An 18034-nucleotide genomic window follows, 5' to 3' on the forward strand; every position below is an offset into this window, starting at 1 on the left:
CGAATGCTGAGGTCCTTTGAGCTGTCTTGCCTTCACCCGATGCCAAGGGGGCACATAATGTTGAGTCTTGATTTTAGTATTTATACTGCAGGTCTCTGTCTGAGTTATCTTGACCTGCAATTTTAAACAGCTGTTTATCATCAAGTGTCTGGACATTGTGTCACTTGGAAACCCTAATGTCATGCTTTAGGACACCGCCTAAAGAACAACTAAAATAGAAGAGAATAAAGTTTCACAAAGAGAGAAGATTAACAATTGTATAAAATAAGGAGAAAGTATGAAAAATCAGGAGTACTGAGGATAGAGCTGTCAAGTGCAATGGAAACATTGAAAGAAAAATGATAAGGCAATATTTGAAAGCCATTAAGGGCAAACTGTATAAGGACGTCTGTCTTCTGTGACATGTGATTGCACATTCTTGTTTGTAGAGGGGAGCCACAACCACATCCCAGGCACAGAGGAGAACTTCCCGGTCCATGTCTGGGGTTGGAGGTTGTCCAATTGAGGAATTAGAGTAGAAATGTCAAAAACATGGAGGCCATAAACACTGACTTTAATCAGAGATATACATTTGTATGTGTGTATTTACGGCACAATTCACCAATTGTTTACCAATTAGAACAAGGACTTTTTTTCTTTAAATAAGAATGCAGACATTAGCAGGTCCTATTGTATTTCTAACATAATCATATTCATTGGTCTCTCAGGGAATTCTAGTTTCAGTTTCTTTAAAATACAGCAGAAACTTAAAGCTGTGTGCAAAGCCATTTATGTTCACAAAGATTTTATGATTACTTCCTGCCACTCCAGGCTTTATTAGTGCCTAAAATGACAGATTTTAAAGGTGATTTACATGTATTGAGTCTTTCCAAAGTATTCCATTCAGTCCACATAAAAAAAAGTTCTTTCCCTGCTCCTATTTAATTAATTTCCATATTATTGCTGAAGTTATTGAATTATGATAAGGTTATAAATTGTACACACAAATGTGGGAACAAATGACCAATTCAGGTAAATGCAGGTTTGGTTGATGTTGGTGCTAACTCTACTAGAATGAATGTTATTGTTCTCTGCTCACATGTTATTTTAGAGAATACAAACCATAGCAGAGGTTCTCAAAATGGGGACCCCAGACCAGCAACAGCACCTTTAGAAATGCAATGGTTGACTTTGTCCAGAGTTTCAATCTCTTTAGTTTCAGTTATCCATTGTCATTGCAGTCCAAAAAATACTACATGGAAAATTCCAGAAACAAACAATTCACAAGTTTTAAATTGTGTACTATTCTGAGTGAGTTGATAAAATCTTGTGCTATCTTTCTTATGAATCTTATGTTTGTCTGGTGCATCCACAATGTGTATCTTACCTCCCTGACAGTCACTTAGTAGTCATCTTGGTTACATCAACTGTTAAGGTACTTCAGTGCTTGTGTTCAAGAGACCCTTATTTTATTTTATAATGTCTCCAAAGCTTAAGAATAATGAGGCTAGCAATTTGTTTATGCCAAAGAGCAATCATAAAGTGCTTAAGTGAAAATGTGAAAGTTCTTGACTTAATAAGGAAAGAAAAAAATCATATGCCTAGGTTACTAAGCTCTGCTGGAGGAACAAAACTTTCTATCTGTGAATTGTGAACAAGGAAAGAAAAATTAATCTAGCTTTGTGGCCACACATCAAGCTGCAAAAGTTACAGCCATAGCAAATGATGAGCTAAGACAGAAAGGCACTGAACAGTGAATACAGGACTGGCTGCTACCTGAGGTTGCACACACCCACCAGGGTCTTGGAGCACTGCCTGCAGATCAGAGGGGACCAGTGTGTACACTTTCAGGCCCTACCCCAGATCTACTGGGTCAGGCACTGAGGTGGAGCAATGTTCTAGCCAGCCCTGGAGGTGATCTTCATGCCCAAGCAAGATGGAGAGCCACTGGGTTGAGATCATTTGTCCTATATAACTTGATGTGTGGTCAAGTTGAAGTTAATTACTAGAGTTCCTGCTGTTAAAAGTTCATTTACTTTCACAGACTATAACATTTATTTTATATTAGGAGCTTATGGTTGGTAAACAAACAAAACAAAACAAAACAAAAACCCAACCCAACCCAACTCTTCATTAGCTCTAAATTCAGTTTTAAGTTTTCCCATGGGAATCCTCTCTTCCCATCTGTTCCTGCTTTGTTGAAACCTCCCAAGAGATTTTTTTCCTCATTGAGAGATTTTGTTGCACATCCTCCTAGGCCCTGGGGGGGGGCGGGGGGAGGGGGAAGCATCGTGGTGATGCTGTTTTATGTCACTGATGAATGTGGAGGGGATGCACCTGATTAGAGGAGGAGGCACCACAATTCTTCCTCAGCGCCTGCTTGCTGAAGCTGCAATTTGTGACCTGGAATCTGGAATGTGGAAGTTTAAACACTAATGTCACCGGCACATAACAGTTGACATCTGGACGAATCAGTTTGGAGAACTGCCTTGTTAGGTACGAAGTGACATGCTGAGATTCTCCCTTCTCTTACACCATTCCCCGTTATTTCCCAAGTCTCAGCTACTTAGGTTTTAATCAAGAGTTTTAAGGACATTATTCTTGGACACTTAAGGATTAATCATTTTAAAGTGCTAATCAGAGAACTACATTAAAATTGCAAACTCAAGGGTAGAGAGAATGATTCACAAAAGGCACGTGTGTTGTCTAGGTGTTTCAGTGCAGGTCACCAACATTAAAGACAGTCTCAAATGGCAGAAGAAATCCCCCCCCCAAAAAAAACAAAAAACAATCTTTTGTTGGTTTTTGAAACTACAAAATAATTTACAATCTTTATAGAAAATTTAGGAAATACAGATAAAGGGAGGCAATAAAAAAAGCTTATAGTTCCATTACTTAGAAATAACCACTAGCCACACACACACAAACACATGCACACGCACATACATAACTATCAAATATTGGTTGTTTGTAATCTACTTTTTCAATATCTGTATTTTGCAGAGGCAATAAAGATAAAGCTGATTCATTATTATTTTTAATATATCAAAGATAACCCTATTTTTGGACCTAAAGATTATTTCTAGCTTATTTTACACCATGATTTTTCATTATTTATATCTTTCCAATAATTATTCTTTTGTATCTCTCTTGCTAGGCAAGCTTGTTTTTGAAAATCCTATTTTTGATATCTAATAACAAGACAAAAACCATCCCATTAACTTAGAATAATTCTAGGTCTTATATATGTGTAGGCTGTTGGTAGCTTTGGGTTAAAGAAATTAGCATGTTATAACAAAATGTAACCAGTCCTTTCTGACAAAGTTCTATTTTCTGAAATTCTTGTATTTTATTCTTCCAACTGTAGCCTTTCTGAATTTTTAAAGCAATTTGATGAGACAGATGTCTACATGGGCTTGAGAGAAATCACAACCCCATTAGAGCAATGTACTTTTCTGCAAATTAAGGAGTCTGTGTTTACAAGAATGATATTTCAGTGTGTTTTCGCAGGCAGTGTGTGTGGTTTGTGTGTGTGTGTGGTGTGTGTGTGTGTGTTGTGTGTGTGTGTATGTGATGGGTGCGAGTGTCTGTGTCATTGGGAAACCCACAATGCCAGCTTAAGATTTTGCCTTACCTTTTTCATTGTTGTCTTGGTCCCTAATGCTTCTCAGTAATAACATGATTTTTGTTGAAATAAGGCCGCAGACGTAATGAAGGAGGGAGCAGAAGGGGAAGCAGAGGAAGAGGAAGCTGAGGCGGGAGAAGAGGAGCCCGGAGAAGAAGAAGACTCTTAGGCCTTTTCCTGCCTAGTTCTTCGACTCTCCCAGGTAGCTCCGGAGTCCTGGCCTGTCAGAGGCATCCGCACATCTCAGGGGTGACAGGAGGGGCGTGGGTCCCAGCCCAAAGCCATCCTCTGCAAGGTCCTTCTGCAGCTGTGGGGCTGGCGCTCTGCCCATCTGCCTCTGGGCACGCAGCTGGGATTGGTATGAGGACGCGGGGCAGAGCGGTGTGCACACGCCTCTCTGCCTCCACCGGCCTCTCTGCCTCCACAGGGCCTCTCTGCCTCCAGGGGGCCTCTCTGCCTCCACAGGGCCTCTCTGCCTCCACGGGCCTCTCTGCCTCCAGGGGGCCTCTCTGCCTCCACGCGCGCCAGGCGGCCCAGGGCCAGTGCTGCCTGGGTTCTGGCGCCCACGCCCCTGCAGGTCAGCACTCTGTGTCTCTGGGAGGTTGATGCTCATAACGGTGGCAGTAAATTATGACCTTAGAAAGTGGACGCTGGCTGTTGATTCACGAACAGTACACACGGCTGCTGCACCCGCAGTCTTGGGTGCTTGATGCGGTGTTTCCCCTTGTTAGCCCTCAGCACCCACGGGAAGCTGGAGGGGGAGGGTGGCGCGCCACTAGGTGCCAGGGACAAGCTTGCCCTGCCTCCCAGCTCCAGACCTCCCGTGAGCACAGAGAGAAGTGACCATGCCGATCTTACCTACCGGGTGGGTGACGAAGGCGTCTAGTGGCGAGGGCCTGGAGGACTGGGGCTGGGGGTGGCTGAGACCGGACAGTGGCACGGGAATCCTGGGAAGGCATCTGGGAGCGCGCACACCTGGCAGGCCCCTACCTAAAGTTGGGTTGTTAATGATGTCATTGATTTTAGGGCAGAATTCGAGGCAGCGGTTTATCTAGGGCAGTTTCATTCTGGTGCTGTCCGGGTTTTAAAAATTAAAATAACAAATTTTTTTAAAATTTCCTTCCTGTCCTTATTATACCTGTATTGAAAAATCTGAGACAAGTGTTTGAACAGAGCAGCTGAGGAAGGACATGACAGCAAGCACACAGTAGGTCTTCAGCAAGGGCTGTGGTAAAACTTGGCACTCCTGGGGGCAGGCGCATGGGGGCTTCCTGTGGAATGAAGTGGGATTCTGCGCTCTGTAAATATTGAGGACACACAGCAATGCTCTGTGTGACCACTGTGCACAAGGTGGGCCTGCAAGTAAGAAGTTAATTTAAAAAACACATATTTTTAGGGCATCTTGGAGCTGGTGAGCATAGCTGTCACAGTCTCTTATTGGACCATTAAAATTTTATAATCCACTTAAACTACACACCGAATCTAGTCTGGGGTTGAAGTTTCCCCCAGCTGACTTCTTTCATATTGGGGACATACAGGTCTCTTCTTTAAGGACAACTAATTGGCTTTTTTATCGGTAGTGATTCAATTTCTAAGGAATGAAATGGGATCCAGTTTTGAAAAAAAAAAAAAAGTAAAGTGGTAAGTTTATGAAATTCTACCTTCAGAGTGGTAGGAAATGAAAGTGTGCTGGGGTCTTCTACCAGAAGCAAAATCCACGGCAGGGGGCTCACAAGTGCTGTGAGAACCCACTGCATCCCCTCTGCTTGTAAAGGTCTTTAAAAATTATGCAATTTTACTGTGATTGTTGTAAAAGATACTGAATGTGAAGTGGCGCTGCTGAGAGAATCCTTAGTGCAGACAGATGGTTTTATAGGCCAATTCAAAAAAAAAAAAAAAGTAACTGCAGCTGTGTCTAGCACAGTTTGCCTGTTCCTCTGATGGGTGCTGGTTTGGAATCTGGCCCACAGCAGTCTTTTGTGAGATCGAACTACCTGGAAGGGAAGACGTGAACCTGGAAGCACCCTAAACTTCACCCCGGAATCCAGGCAGATTCCATCACGTTTCTTAAAATGTGACATGGTGATGCTATCAGGCATTCTGCAAGCCATTTGGCTTTAGAAAAAACATGTTTCATAACTCACAGATAGTCCAGGCATTATATATATATATATATATATATATATATACACACACACACATATATATATATATACACATGTATATATACATATATATATGTGTACACATAATTTCTTTTTTCTGGTACTGGAGATTAATTTCAGGGGCTCTGTATCATGGAAGTACATCCCCAGTCCTTTTTTATTTTTTTGATTTCATCCTAATTTTCTTGCAAGTAAGAAGTTAATTTTTTAAAAAACATATTTTTAGGGCATCTTAGAGCTGATGAGAGTAGCTTGCCAAGTTGTGAAGGCTGGCCTTGAGCATGTGGTCCTCCTGCCTCGGCCTCCTGAGTAGCTGGGATTATAGAGACATGACGCTGTGCCCAGCCAGGTAGTTTATATTTTATTTGAAGAGTTGAATTTTGGATAAGCATAGCAATGAGTAAATTACAGGATCAGGCTCTAAATTCAATCTCTCTGTTTTCCCTGAACACTTGGGGAAACTAATTGGAGACCTTGTCTTGCATACGGTGTGATATAGAGGGTTCCTCAGAGAGAGGATAGAAGCCTGGGCTTGATTTTCCATGAGCAAAACTTATTTTCCTCTTCTTGTGCTGGGGAACAAATGCCAAGTGTTGGTTTATAGAATGAAGGCAATACTTTTTTTTTTTTTTTTTTTTTTTTTACTGTGTTTTGTATAATGAAGGTGGTGGTAAACACTCTCTGTCTCTTTAACAGTCTTCTCCCTGATATTTCTCTTTTCTTTTAGAAAACCCACACCGAGAAGCAACATTTCAAATGTCTCCCCATAAACCCCATGAAGTGTTTTGGCCCAAAGCTAGCATACCTGTCCCAGGATGCCTGGGGTTCGTGGAGGATTTCTACTTCTGACATGGTTGATGTACATGAGTATCTACTTAATCATATCAATATGGAATTAAATGTGAAGATGATGTATGCATACTTTCATGTGCTTTGCCTGATGTTCTTGGCCTTGGCTTAACTTTTTCTGCATGCATGAATAGACCTTCTTATTAATACTCTGAAAAAAAAATGATTTTAGGGACTAGAACTAACTTCTCTTTGTGTTCCAGCAGAAGATTTTGTTGTACGTGGCCTACGCTACTATCTGAGATTAGCTTTGAAAATGCAAGGCTTCCCAGAGAACTGTCATAAATAAAGATTGATAGCCAACATCTCAGCCTGTTTTTCCTTTATTCGCAGTCCTCCTGTGGGTGCTTGAATTTAGTGTGTCTGTTACTGAGCCTAAATCCTGTCTGCACTGGGATGAAGGTTTTTTTTGTTGCATTGATTATTTGGTCCATGTTTTCAAACTGCACTGATTATTTTGTTACATCATATCTTGGGTTGTACAAACTGCTGGGTGCATTGTCTTTGAAGCTTGTCTGTCTCATTGATATGTGTGGGGATGATTGTAGGGACCAAGTCGTGCACGTTTCTGAGCTGCAGGGAACAGCTGCTTCTGTTTCTCCTGCTGTCCGCTGATTTGCAGCCAGGGCTGCCTCCAGGGGAGCCTGTCCTGTAGTTTAGCCTCCCACCGCAAGATGTGTGTGTTCCAACGGCTGGTCTGGCCCCTGTGACTGTGCAGCAGGTAGGTTGGATGGCATTTCTCTGTTCACCTGCCCACCTTAGGTCACTGTGGACACTTTTCTTTCTTCTAGGATTGTGATGAGCCCCTCCTCTTTGCACATGCCCTGTGCCCTGAATTTTTCTTTTAGCACACGTTGCTACTGTACGTCAGCAGAGCAGGGTCTCCTGGCTGAGCTATTTCCCTATCTCGTGATCGCGGTGGCAGTTTCTCTTGAGTGGCCAGAAACGTTTCCCTTTCGAACCTGCCTGTGGATCTTGCCGCTGGATCTTAGGTGTCATTTGGGAATGTACTGCATGGTTACAGAAGTCATGTGGATCTCAGGGACTCAGGAAAACAGCTCTTTGCTTGTTACCCTAGTAACGAGACGTTTGGAAGAGAATTAAGGTTATTTTGTTCAAATTGTTGAAATTGACTGCTTTAAAAACATTTCTTCTTTTGCTAAAAATAAGGTGAAAGACTACAGTGATATGGAAAGTAATAGAATTAAAATTAAATTCTATTTTATTTCATCGCACTAAAGTATTTCCTGTTTAAAAAGTCTGTATATATATATATATATATATATATATATATATATATATATTTAATTTAAGGTCATGAGAAAAATTGCATATATTTTTAAATAACAACTCCATAAACAAAAGTTTCTTGAGCTTCTTGTTGCATGGATTGACTTTTAGCTCTGTCATGGTGAAGTAGGATGGACTAGATTTGGCTTGGTGCCAATTTCCCTCTTAGTTCTTATATTTTTAAGTAAAAATAAGTATTTATGCCAATAGTAAGTAAAGATAACAAACCATGCCACTTATTTAAACTGAATTTTTCTTATATTGTTGCCTGTAAGTCAGAAAATTAACTTTCTAGGAGAGTTTTTTTAAAAAAATTTATTCACACTTCATTTTTCCTTAAAGTGTTATTGAAAGGCAGAATCATTTAGGTCAGTAATAAACCAAGAAGAGCCTCAAGTCTTTTCTCATTTTGGTCTTGCCCACCATGCTAACCTGCAGTGGTCAGTGGATCTAGGGGTACAGTGAGGAGCACTGCAAATATGACTTGTTTGATCTCAAAATATTGTTCAGAATCTGCCTGCTTTCTCTAGATAGGAAGTTTCTAGAACCTGAGCAGCATTGTGGATATGCAGAAGAAATTCAAAGCCTCAGTGAGCATCACTTTGAAAAAAAAAAAAGGAGAAAAGAATGAAATACAGAGAAATGGAATAATTTTATTATAATTGAAACCTCCCAGAGGAAGTTTGGCATTTGATTTGTTAGTATAAAGGACGCCTGAGTGTTCAAAGTAATTTTTTTTTAAATTAGAAAAGCAACACCACAAAATCTCCAGTGCGTGTTCCCTAGCTAGATCCATATGTGACCCTTTCTGTAGGCTGGTCCCCCTCCCAGTTCCTCTGTTTTTTTTTGACTGGAATCTTCCTTCGGGGCAAGGATATAGGACATGCATTAGGGGTGGTTTGTTCTTAGTTTTCTTGACTAAATGTGAGGGGTACAGGAAGAAAAGGAATTGTACTGCCTGCAAAGGATCCTGGGGCGGCCTTAGCAATGTTTTCTTCACCCTTTCCAGCCTGCGGGAGTGGTGGTCAGTGGCTCAAGTGCTTGTAATAACACAGAGCGACCATTAGGTGGAGACAAAGACAAACTTCTGGGTGTGGTGTCATGGCCCCAAGGCCTTGGCCTTGTGTGTCTGTCATCTTGGAACTGCAGATTGAAATCAGAGGTTGGGCAGAAGGGATCAATCAGCCAGACAGAGGAAAAACAAAAGCCCCACCACCTCAATTGGTGCATTGATTAGTGTATAATTTATGATTTAAGAGAATTCCATAATTTGCTTCTGGCCAAGTGTTGTGCATTCTTAAAAGCTTTAAAAATGGGCAAATGATTGTTTGAATGAGGCACCTTAACATCAAGCAGCAGTCTGAACTTGGCCAACAGTGGATTGCATGTTGATTGCATGTTTGATAAAGATGCAGGTTCTTCCTGTAGCCTGTAAATGGTCCTGTCTTAACATAGAAGTATAAAAAAGCCCTGATTATTGAAGACTTTGATTGTTCTTCCCTGTCCCCAACCTTTTAGTCTCAATAGAACATATGTCCAAATATTTGGAAATATATTCATGATCCTAACCAGAACATCCCTTTGTTTTCTGGGGTACTTGACATTTTTACCACTTTGGTTTGGAAGGAATTTCTGCCTTTCTTTTTTTTTGGGGTGATGGTGGTGCTGCTGCTGGGGATTAAACCCAGGGCCTTTGTGGATGCAAGGTAAGCACTCTACCAACTAAGCTATATCCCCAGCCTATGGAAGGAATTTCTTGCAAATAGAGAAATAGAGTTGCAAATATTTATAATGCACTAGAGTATTGGGTCATCTGCACTGTTCAGATGCGGTAGCATTCTCCTGTGTGAGTAGGAATTTGAGTTGGAGGGCTCTGGTGGGAGTAGCGTGGAAGACATGTGGGCCTCACTTGGGGGGATCCCTTTCAAGTCTACAGTTTGGAGACTCAGTGCCTGGGTATATATATTTTTTAAATCATTGGTTCTGCTTTTCTCCTTTCTTATTTTTTAAAAAATTTTAATTGATTCTTTTTAGCTATATATTGACAGTATAGTCCATTCTGATAAAATTATACATTCATGAAATGTATCTCATTCTCGTTAGGACCCCAGTCTTGTGGATGTACTCAATGTTGAGACTTACTGTGGTGTATTCATATATGAGGGGAGCCATGTCAGTGTCTTTCCACTGTCTTCCCTGTTTCCATCCCTCCTCCTCTTCATTCCCCTTTGTCTAATCCGTTCTTCTATTCTTCTCCCTCCTCCCCCACCACTGCCTTATTGTGGGTTAGCTTCCACATATCAGAGAAAACTTTTGACCTTTGTTTTTTTTGGGATAGGCTTATTTTACTTAGCATGGTAGTCTCCAGATCCATTCATTTACTGACAAATGCCATAAAGTCATACTTCTTTATGGCTGAGTAATTTGTGTAAGTACTTTGTGTATACATACCCCAATTTCTTCATCCATTTATCTGTTGATTGGCATCTAGGTTGCAGTTCCTGGATCTTGCCAGCACAGGAACATAAAGCCTTACCACCATAGACTCTTGTGAGCTCAGCTGCTGGTTAGGGTTAGTCAGGCTACTGTGTTTCTTGTTTGTTTTATTCGTAACATTGATTCTGCACCTTCTGTGAGTCAGAATCTGACTCACAGAGTATCTGTGAGTATCCGGGAGGTGGATACCATCCTTACTTGACAGAGTGGGGCTGGGGCAGGGGACACTTGAGAGCTTGTGTAAGGTCACGCATGTTGGAAATGGCTGAGCGAGAACTGAGATGTACTTAAAGAGATGAGATATTATACCTTATGAGAATCTGGAATAAGCATATATATTTAGGCAAGACTTCATTCATTCACCAAACCCCCTTTTAAATTTCATGATGCACCTAGAGCTAATGCCATCTCTGAGAGTGTACCTACTCCACAGATATCAAAACAGTTAGAGAAGGCAATTGTTTTGATAAGAATGAGCTCAAATCTTGGATCATAGCAAATGTTAAAACATCCCCAAAGGGTTCTCATCTTGAGGAAATAAAATTTAAATATATGTTAATGAGATGTGTGCACCCAGGCCATTAGGTGTTTGAAGTTGTAGATAAGTTAAAGTGACAGTCATCCTAAGTTATTTAGATGAATGTTAACTCAAGGATCACCAGGAAATAAGTGATAAAGAGTTGAGTGTCATTTACTGTAAAAGAAGGTAAATTAAAATACAGTACTTTGTCATGAACTTACTTTATATACAGGGATACAGAAAATTGTGCTCTATATGTATAATAAGGATCGTAATGCATTCCACTGTTGTCCTGTATATAAACAAATAATAAAATCAATAAAAACCAAAAAATACAGTACTTTGAAACATTTAATCAATTCCGATTAAATTAAAAAAATCTGAAGTTCTATCACCCAGATAAAGCATCATTAGTTTCCTTCAGTGTGTATGCACACACACAAACACACAACTCTCTCACACACTCACACATGCACACACACTCACATATACACACTCACACCCACTCTCTCTCTCACACACACACACACACACACACACACATTCATGTGCTCAGAGTTTTAAGCACATGACACACATTATATGATATTTTGGTGGTGGGCACTGTAAACATTGTTTTTTGGTTACTTCTTTTCTTACCCAGGAGATATTTATTTATTTTTAAAAATGAGAGTGTTATTATGAGACTTCTCTATATTCTGCTTTTTCTCACTTAACAATGCATTGTAGAATTCATTACAGATTTGCTGGTAATATTCAAACCGTACTTAAAATGGCTCCTGAGAGTTCACGGACTGGACGTACTTCTTGCTACCTGACTGCTGTCTTGCCCTATGCCCCTCCCAGGGTCTCTCTGCAGCATTCCACACACATTCTTAAAGCTGCTTCTTGGTATTATGGGTTGAATGATGTTCCCTAAAGAGAAGTGTTGAATCCCAACCCCTGGCACGTGATTATGACTGTGTTTGGAAATAGGGTCTTTGCCTATGTAATCATGCTAAAATGAGGTTGTTAGGGTGGCCTTTATCTCAATATGACCGGTGTCCTTCTAAGGAGAGAAGAATCTGTGTGAAGTGAGAGGCTTTGGGAGGATGGCCGGGTGATGATGGAGGCCGTGACTGGGTGGTGGTGCAGGAGCAAGACGAGGAACACCACAGACTGCCGGGCAACACTGGGAACTAGAAGAGGCAGGAAGGATTCCCATCAGTCTCAGAGGGAGCATGGTCCTGCTGGACACTTTGATTTTAAACTGTTAGCCTCTGGAGGTGTCCAAGAATACATTTTAAGCCACTTGGTCTGGGGTTCTTTGTTTCAGCAGCACCAGGACACTCATACACTCAGTTTCTGTGAGGCTTTATTTTCCTGCCTCACTGTTCATTGCTTCTCTGCCTTTTCTTTCTCTATTCACCCTCTCAATACATTTCTTCAGGGCCAGTCCATGGCTCTTTATTCTTTTCCACCTGTATTTTCTCTTTTGGCAATTGCTTTCATTTTTATAGTTTTGTTACAAATTCTGATGGTTCTCTAGTCCTGTGTGTATTATGCAAACTGTTGCAAAGAATGGGGCCTCCCTCTGTCCACCTTTTAGAAAAAGGTGATCTCCACCTTGCCCCATTAGGATGGCTGCTATAAATAATGATATGCATTGGTGAGGATGCAGAGACACTGGGATCCTTGTGGGCTGTACCTGGGAATGGTAGTGGTCCAGCAGCTGTGGAGAACAATATGGAAGTTCCAAAAAAACTAAAAATGGAATTTTCATATGGTCCAGCAACTCCACTTCTGGGTATAGACCTGAAAGAATCAAAGGCAGGGGCTGGGGATGTGGCTCAAGTGGTAGTGCACTCGCCTGGCATGCGTGCGGCCCGGGTTTGATCCTCAGCACCACATACAAACATAGATGTTGTGTCCGCCGAAAACTAAAAAATAAATATTAAAAAAAATTCTCTTTCTCTCTCTCTCTCATCTCTCTCTCTCTCTAAAAAAAAAAAAAATCGAAGGCAGGGTATCAAAGAGTATTCCCATGTTGTTAGCAGCATTTTTTCATAATAGCTAAGATGTAGAAGAAACCCAAATGTCCATCAGTGGATGAATGGATAAGCAAAATGTGGTCTATCTGTACATTCAGTCTCGAAAAAGAAGGAAATTCTTTCAAACGTTCCCACATGTGTACCTTGAGGACATCATCCAAGTGAAAGAAGACAGCTATTATAGGAAAAATACTGTATGATTTCATTATCTGAGCTACCTAGAGTGGTCACATTAGAGACAGAATAGCCATGTTGGTTGCCAGGGACCATTGCTGTTTAATGGGTATAGTGGTAATTTTAAAAGATGAAAAAAGTTTGGAGGTATGATCATAAAAATCAAATAAGACTGAGGGATGGCCTTATGTGCGGGTGCTGGGGAGTTTCCAGGGCACGGGCTTAGGAGGCACCCCAAGTGCATCCACTACACACAGAGTCCAAAGTACCTGCTAGCTGTCTCCCTGCAGGTGCCTCAAGCTCAGCGAGCCGAGCATTTAGCTTACTTCTTGAGTCCAAAGCAATTTTTCTTCTTGGTGTCAATATCTCTGTTGATATATCTATTCTTTCAGCCATTATTCTTGAAAATTTGGCGCTTTCTTAAATTTTTTTTCTTATGACAAAACTAATTTATATTCATACTTTTAAAAGAAAATACAGATAAGTAAAAAGGTAAACAAAACCCATAATCTCTCTGCCCAGGAACAACCATGGATGTAATTTTAATGCGCTTTGCTATCATTTTTCTAGATGTAATCATGCTAAAATGCTGTGTGCATCTCAGCTCCATGTGGAGTCCATTTCACGACACGGATCACTTCCACAGTCAGCCCTCTCCTTCGGGCCTGTGGCTTTTAACTTTTTTGAATGCATTTTTTTCAAAAGGATCCCTAGTACAAAAAATAGACAGAGGGAGACTGTTCCAATTGCACCTGTTTAGGAACATTGTTTTGTGATTTTACTTTTCTCTCATCCAAGGCTGTACATTGAACCAGCAACATCACATTTAATAACTACATAACAGTCTATTGTTTGCATGAACCAGAAATTTTAAAACATTTCTTAACCATTGGATATTTAGATTGGCTTTTTGAGGTTATGCACCGTGCTGCAGAGAATGTCCCTATAATGATAACTTTCTTTATGTTCTTGATTAATTCCTCAGAGGGAACTTCCAGAGGCAGAATTATTGTAAGAATAAAAGGCATGTACATATATATTTCTTGGGTAAAAGTTTTAATTTGCCTTCACCATTCTTTTAATGCCTTTGTTAACTTGAGAGATAATACATATTTTATTATCATTTCAATATATATTTCTTTAATTACTAAGGAGGTCGAGTACTTTTTGCTTATTGTGTGTTTGTGATATTTTCCTTCTTTGACAATTGACTTTTCATATCTTTTGCCTGTTTTACTTATTGGTATTTGTCTTTTTCTGTTGCTTTCTTGGCATTCTCTTTAGTTCCTCTTTCCAGGCTACCCCACTCCCCACACCCTACGTATCAACTGAGGTTCTCCAAAGAAACAGACCAGGATGTGTCTCTCTACATACGTGAACGTATAACAATACATACGATGTATTCTGTATTATGCATACACATATATGCACACATCTTAGTGGTTTTCTATATAAGGAGTTATATAGTGTGACATAGATCGTCAATTATATCATATCTACACATATCTAGAAAGGAAGATATTTGAAGGAATTGGTTCATGTGACTGAGGAGGCTGTCGAGTTCAAAGTCGGCAGGGAGGCTGGAAGACTGGAGGCCAGGACACCGTTGATATTGTCCCAAGGTCCAAGGCCATCTGCCAACACAATTCCCTCTTCTTCAGGGGAGAGCCATCTTTTTCTATGAGGCCTTCCACTGATTGGATGGAATCACCCTGGAGGGAGGTCTGCTGGGTTAACTGCTGATCTCATCTGCCGCACACTTTCACAGAAGCATCTGGAACCATGCTCGACCAGATTTCTGGGTACTGTGGCCCAGCAGAGTGACTATCAGGGCCTGGTAGCTGGATTCCACCGTGTCTCATGTTCTCTTGTTTCCTCTCACAGACCTTCAAAGGGAGATTCTTCCCCTCTGTGGGGTTCTTGTGTGCCCACACTCGGTGATACTGCTGTGAAAAGGTGCTGTGTAGTTCCTTTCCCTCCATAATGGTTGGCCTCAGTGACTTCCTCCCAGTGTCTATAATGTGGATGAGGTGACACCAGGCGACCTTCCAGTTAGGTTAGGAAGGCAGTGCAGTCCCCTGTTCCTCTCCCAGAGCACCTGACCTTGGGCCCAACCACCATGTTGTGAGCAAGCCCAGGTCCTTGGAGAGGTGTCCGTGGGATTCCAGTGACACTCCCACCAAGCAGAACTGGGAGTGATGAGATTTCAGGTGACCCCAGCCTCCAGTGTCTGAGCCACCCCAGTGACACTGAGGGGAGCAGAGACAAGCTGTCCCTGCTGAGCGGTGCCCAGATGGCATCCTGAGCCAGTGAACGTGCTCTTGGGTGGAGTGACTTACACAGCAATCACACACACTGTCACTGGAATGTCACACAGGCAGTGCCTGCTGGTCCATGCCACCCACGTCTTCCCTTGTTCCAGACGAATGCTGTGTGCATCTCACTCCATGTGGAGTCCATTTCACGACACGGATCACTTCCACAGTCAGCCTCTCCTTCGGGCCTGTGGCTTTTAACTTTTTTGAATGCATTTTTTCAAAAGGATCCCCAGTGCAAAAAATAGACAGAGGGAGACTATTCCAATAGCAGTTACCCGGACCTTGAACGGCAAGGGACTTGAATCATAACCTTAACCCATAGCCCTCTTCTCCCTTGCGCTGAATCCCTGCCTCCACTCATCCTCAGTTTTCTCACATTCTAGATTAGATTTTCTCACTTTTTTGTGGCTGACTTTCTTCCCTGCATAGAGCGTTTCTGAGGCTCATCCATGGTATTGCTGGTACAGGAGCTTGTTCCTTTTTGTTGCTGAAAACAGAGTTATTAATGTTTGTTTCTTCACAGGCTGTTGATGGACATTCAAGTTGCCTCCAGCTTTCTTTTTATTCCTCAAGGTTCTTCTTTAGTTATTTCCCCACATTTTCACTGGTGCATGTTGTACATACTGACGGACTGGTTGTTGGTATTTGTACATGCGCACAATAGAACGGTATGAGTTGGTCAGTATCACTCCCTGGCAAGTCCCCTGCCCCTCCTTTTTTAAAAAATATTTATTTTTAGTTTTTGGCGGACACAACATCTTTGTTGGTATGTGGTGCTGAGGATCGAACCCGGGCCGCACGCATGCCAGGCGAGCGCGCCACCGCTTGAGCCACATCCCCAGCCCAGCCCCTGCTCCTCCTTACCACCCTCCCTGGGTCCTCTTCCTCTACTGATATCCATTTTATTTTTGGGCTATCCATACCAATTTGTGGGTGTTTGGAATAAAACTGTCACAAACATTTGCAGAAAAGGCTTTTTTTTTTTGGTGCATAATTATCTTTTTATTTCTCAGGAGAAATACCAAGTAGAGAAATTGAGAGGATAGGTGTTTGAGGACAGAATCACATTCCATTCATTTTTGTGACTTAAGCCAAAGTTTAAAGGAACTTCTGGCTTAGAGAAGGGAATAAATCCTTACTGAATATCTATTATGTGCTAAGTGCTCCTTAAGAGATTTTTCTTTACTGTCATTTTGAAGTCCCTTAACTAAAATGGACATACCCCACCCCTACTCCCCAACATCTTCCTGTATACTCTAAATCATCTCTAGACACTTGGGATACTGAATGTGATGTGAACACTGTGTAGTGTGCTGGGTTGTTCAGAGCACAATGGCAAGAAAGAGTCTGGGTAGGTTCAGTGCAGAGGCAATGTTTTTCCTAAACAATTTGATGGCCATTGGTTGAATCTGTGGACACACAGGTGCTGATGGCATTTAATCTGTTTAACAACTGTAAGGCATAAATGCTATTTTTACAGAATTTTATTTCTAGCTGGAGAGGTACTGCTTTAGAAGACTTCAGTAGCCTGCCAAGGAGCACGAAGCCAATGGGCCTTGGAACTAGGACTCAGACCATCTCTTTAATGCCACAGGCCAGGTTGATTCCTTCCTGTTGTCTTTGTCTTTGCCTTTGTTGCTGAAAACAGAGTTAATACAAGTCAAGTTAAACACGTCAAGTTGGCTGCACACCCAAACAGCTGACTAGACTTGTGGGGAATCTTAACTTCTCCCATGAGCAAGTGTGAGTGTGAGTGTGTGTGTGTGTGTGTGTGTGTGTGTGTGTGTGTGTGTGTGGTGGGAGAGCCTCTTTGGCCAGGGAAGTGGTCAGATCCTGCAGTAGCAAAGCCTGAGGGTCAGTCCTTACTCGGGACACTGCCTGCTCTGTTGTACCCTTGACTGTGGAAGTTAGAGAGCCCGGACTGGGATGTAGCTCAGTGGTACAATGCTTGCCCTCTAGCATGCGTGAGACCCGGGCTCTGTCCCAACATCCTCCCACCTCTCCCCACCCAAGAAAGAAAGCAGAAAATCACCATCTGGATTAAAAACATTTACCTACAGTTTCCATGATGTCAACCTTTTGCTGTTCAAGAATCAATGCCGTCTCGTGGGAATTTAGGCTGACCAGCGGGCTGTGTGTGATGCACAAACCACCTTCCACAAGACCCACAGGCTCTTCTGGAGCCTGTTTCTTGAGCTGTGGGACTCTCGGAGAGCAGAAACCTCCTGGGGTTCCAATACTCTTTAGACCTTGGTCTCTCTTTGTCCCTCCAAGTGGGTGTGGAACACAGGGCAGTGGGCACACAGGTCAGCATGGTGCTCAGCACTGCAGTAGTGACGGGGGCTGGAGGGGCTGGTGCTCAGCAGGTGCACCCGGGTATCCACGTTAGTCAGCCACATTTCAACGTATTTCTATTTCCACGGGTGAGTAGCGTGCTGTCCGGGCTCCTCCCTGGGACACTGTTCTCTGTCATCTCATGAGCCAGCAATGAAAGGATTAGCATCCGTCTCTGCAAGACCCTGTTCCAAAGTCTTGGCCACCATCCAGTCTCCCTGGTGGGCCTCAGGACACAAATTTTAAATACTTTG

General features: G+C 42.0%; 1 protein-coding gene across 1 annotated transcript in view; it reads left to right on the forward strand.

The window, feature by feature from the left end:
• Positions 1-6923, forward strand: part of Sh3bgr (SH3 domain binding glutamate rich protein) — a 51340-nt gene extending 44417 nt beyond the window's left edge. The window contains exons 7-8 of the mRNA XM_026399393.2: positions 3678-3806; positions 6497-6923. Coding sequence (XP_026255178.2) covers positions 3678-3773 — 96 coding nt within the window. The 3' untranslated portion in view covers positions 3774-3806; positions 6497-6923. The remainder of the gene's footprint in view (positions 1-3677; positions 3807-6496) is intronic.
• Positions 6924-18034: the final 11111 nt, after the last annotated feature.

The sequence above is a fragment of the Urocitellus parryii genome, chromosome 2 (genome assembly GCF_045843805.1).
Source record: "Urocitellus parryii isolate mUroPar1 chromosome 2, mUroPar1.hap1, whole genome shotgun sequence".
Lineage (NCBI taxonomy): Eukaryota > Metazoa > Chordata > Mammalia > Rodentia > Sciuridae > Urocitellus > Urocitellus parryii.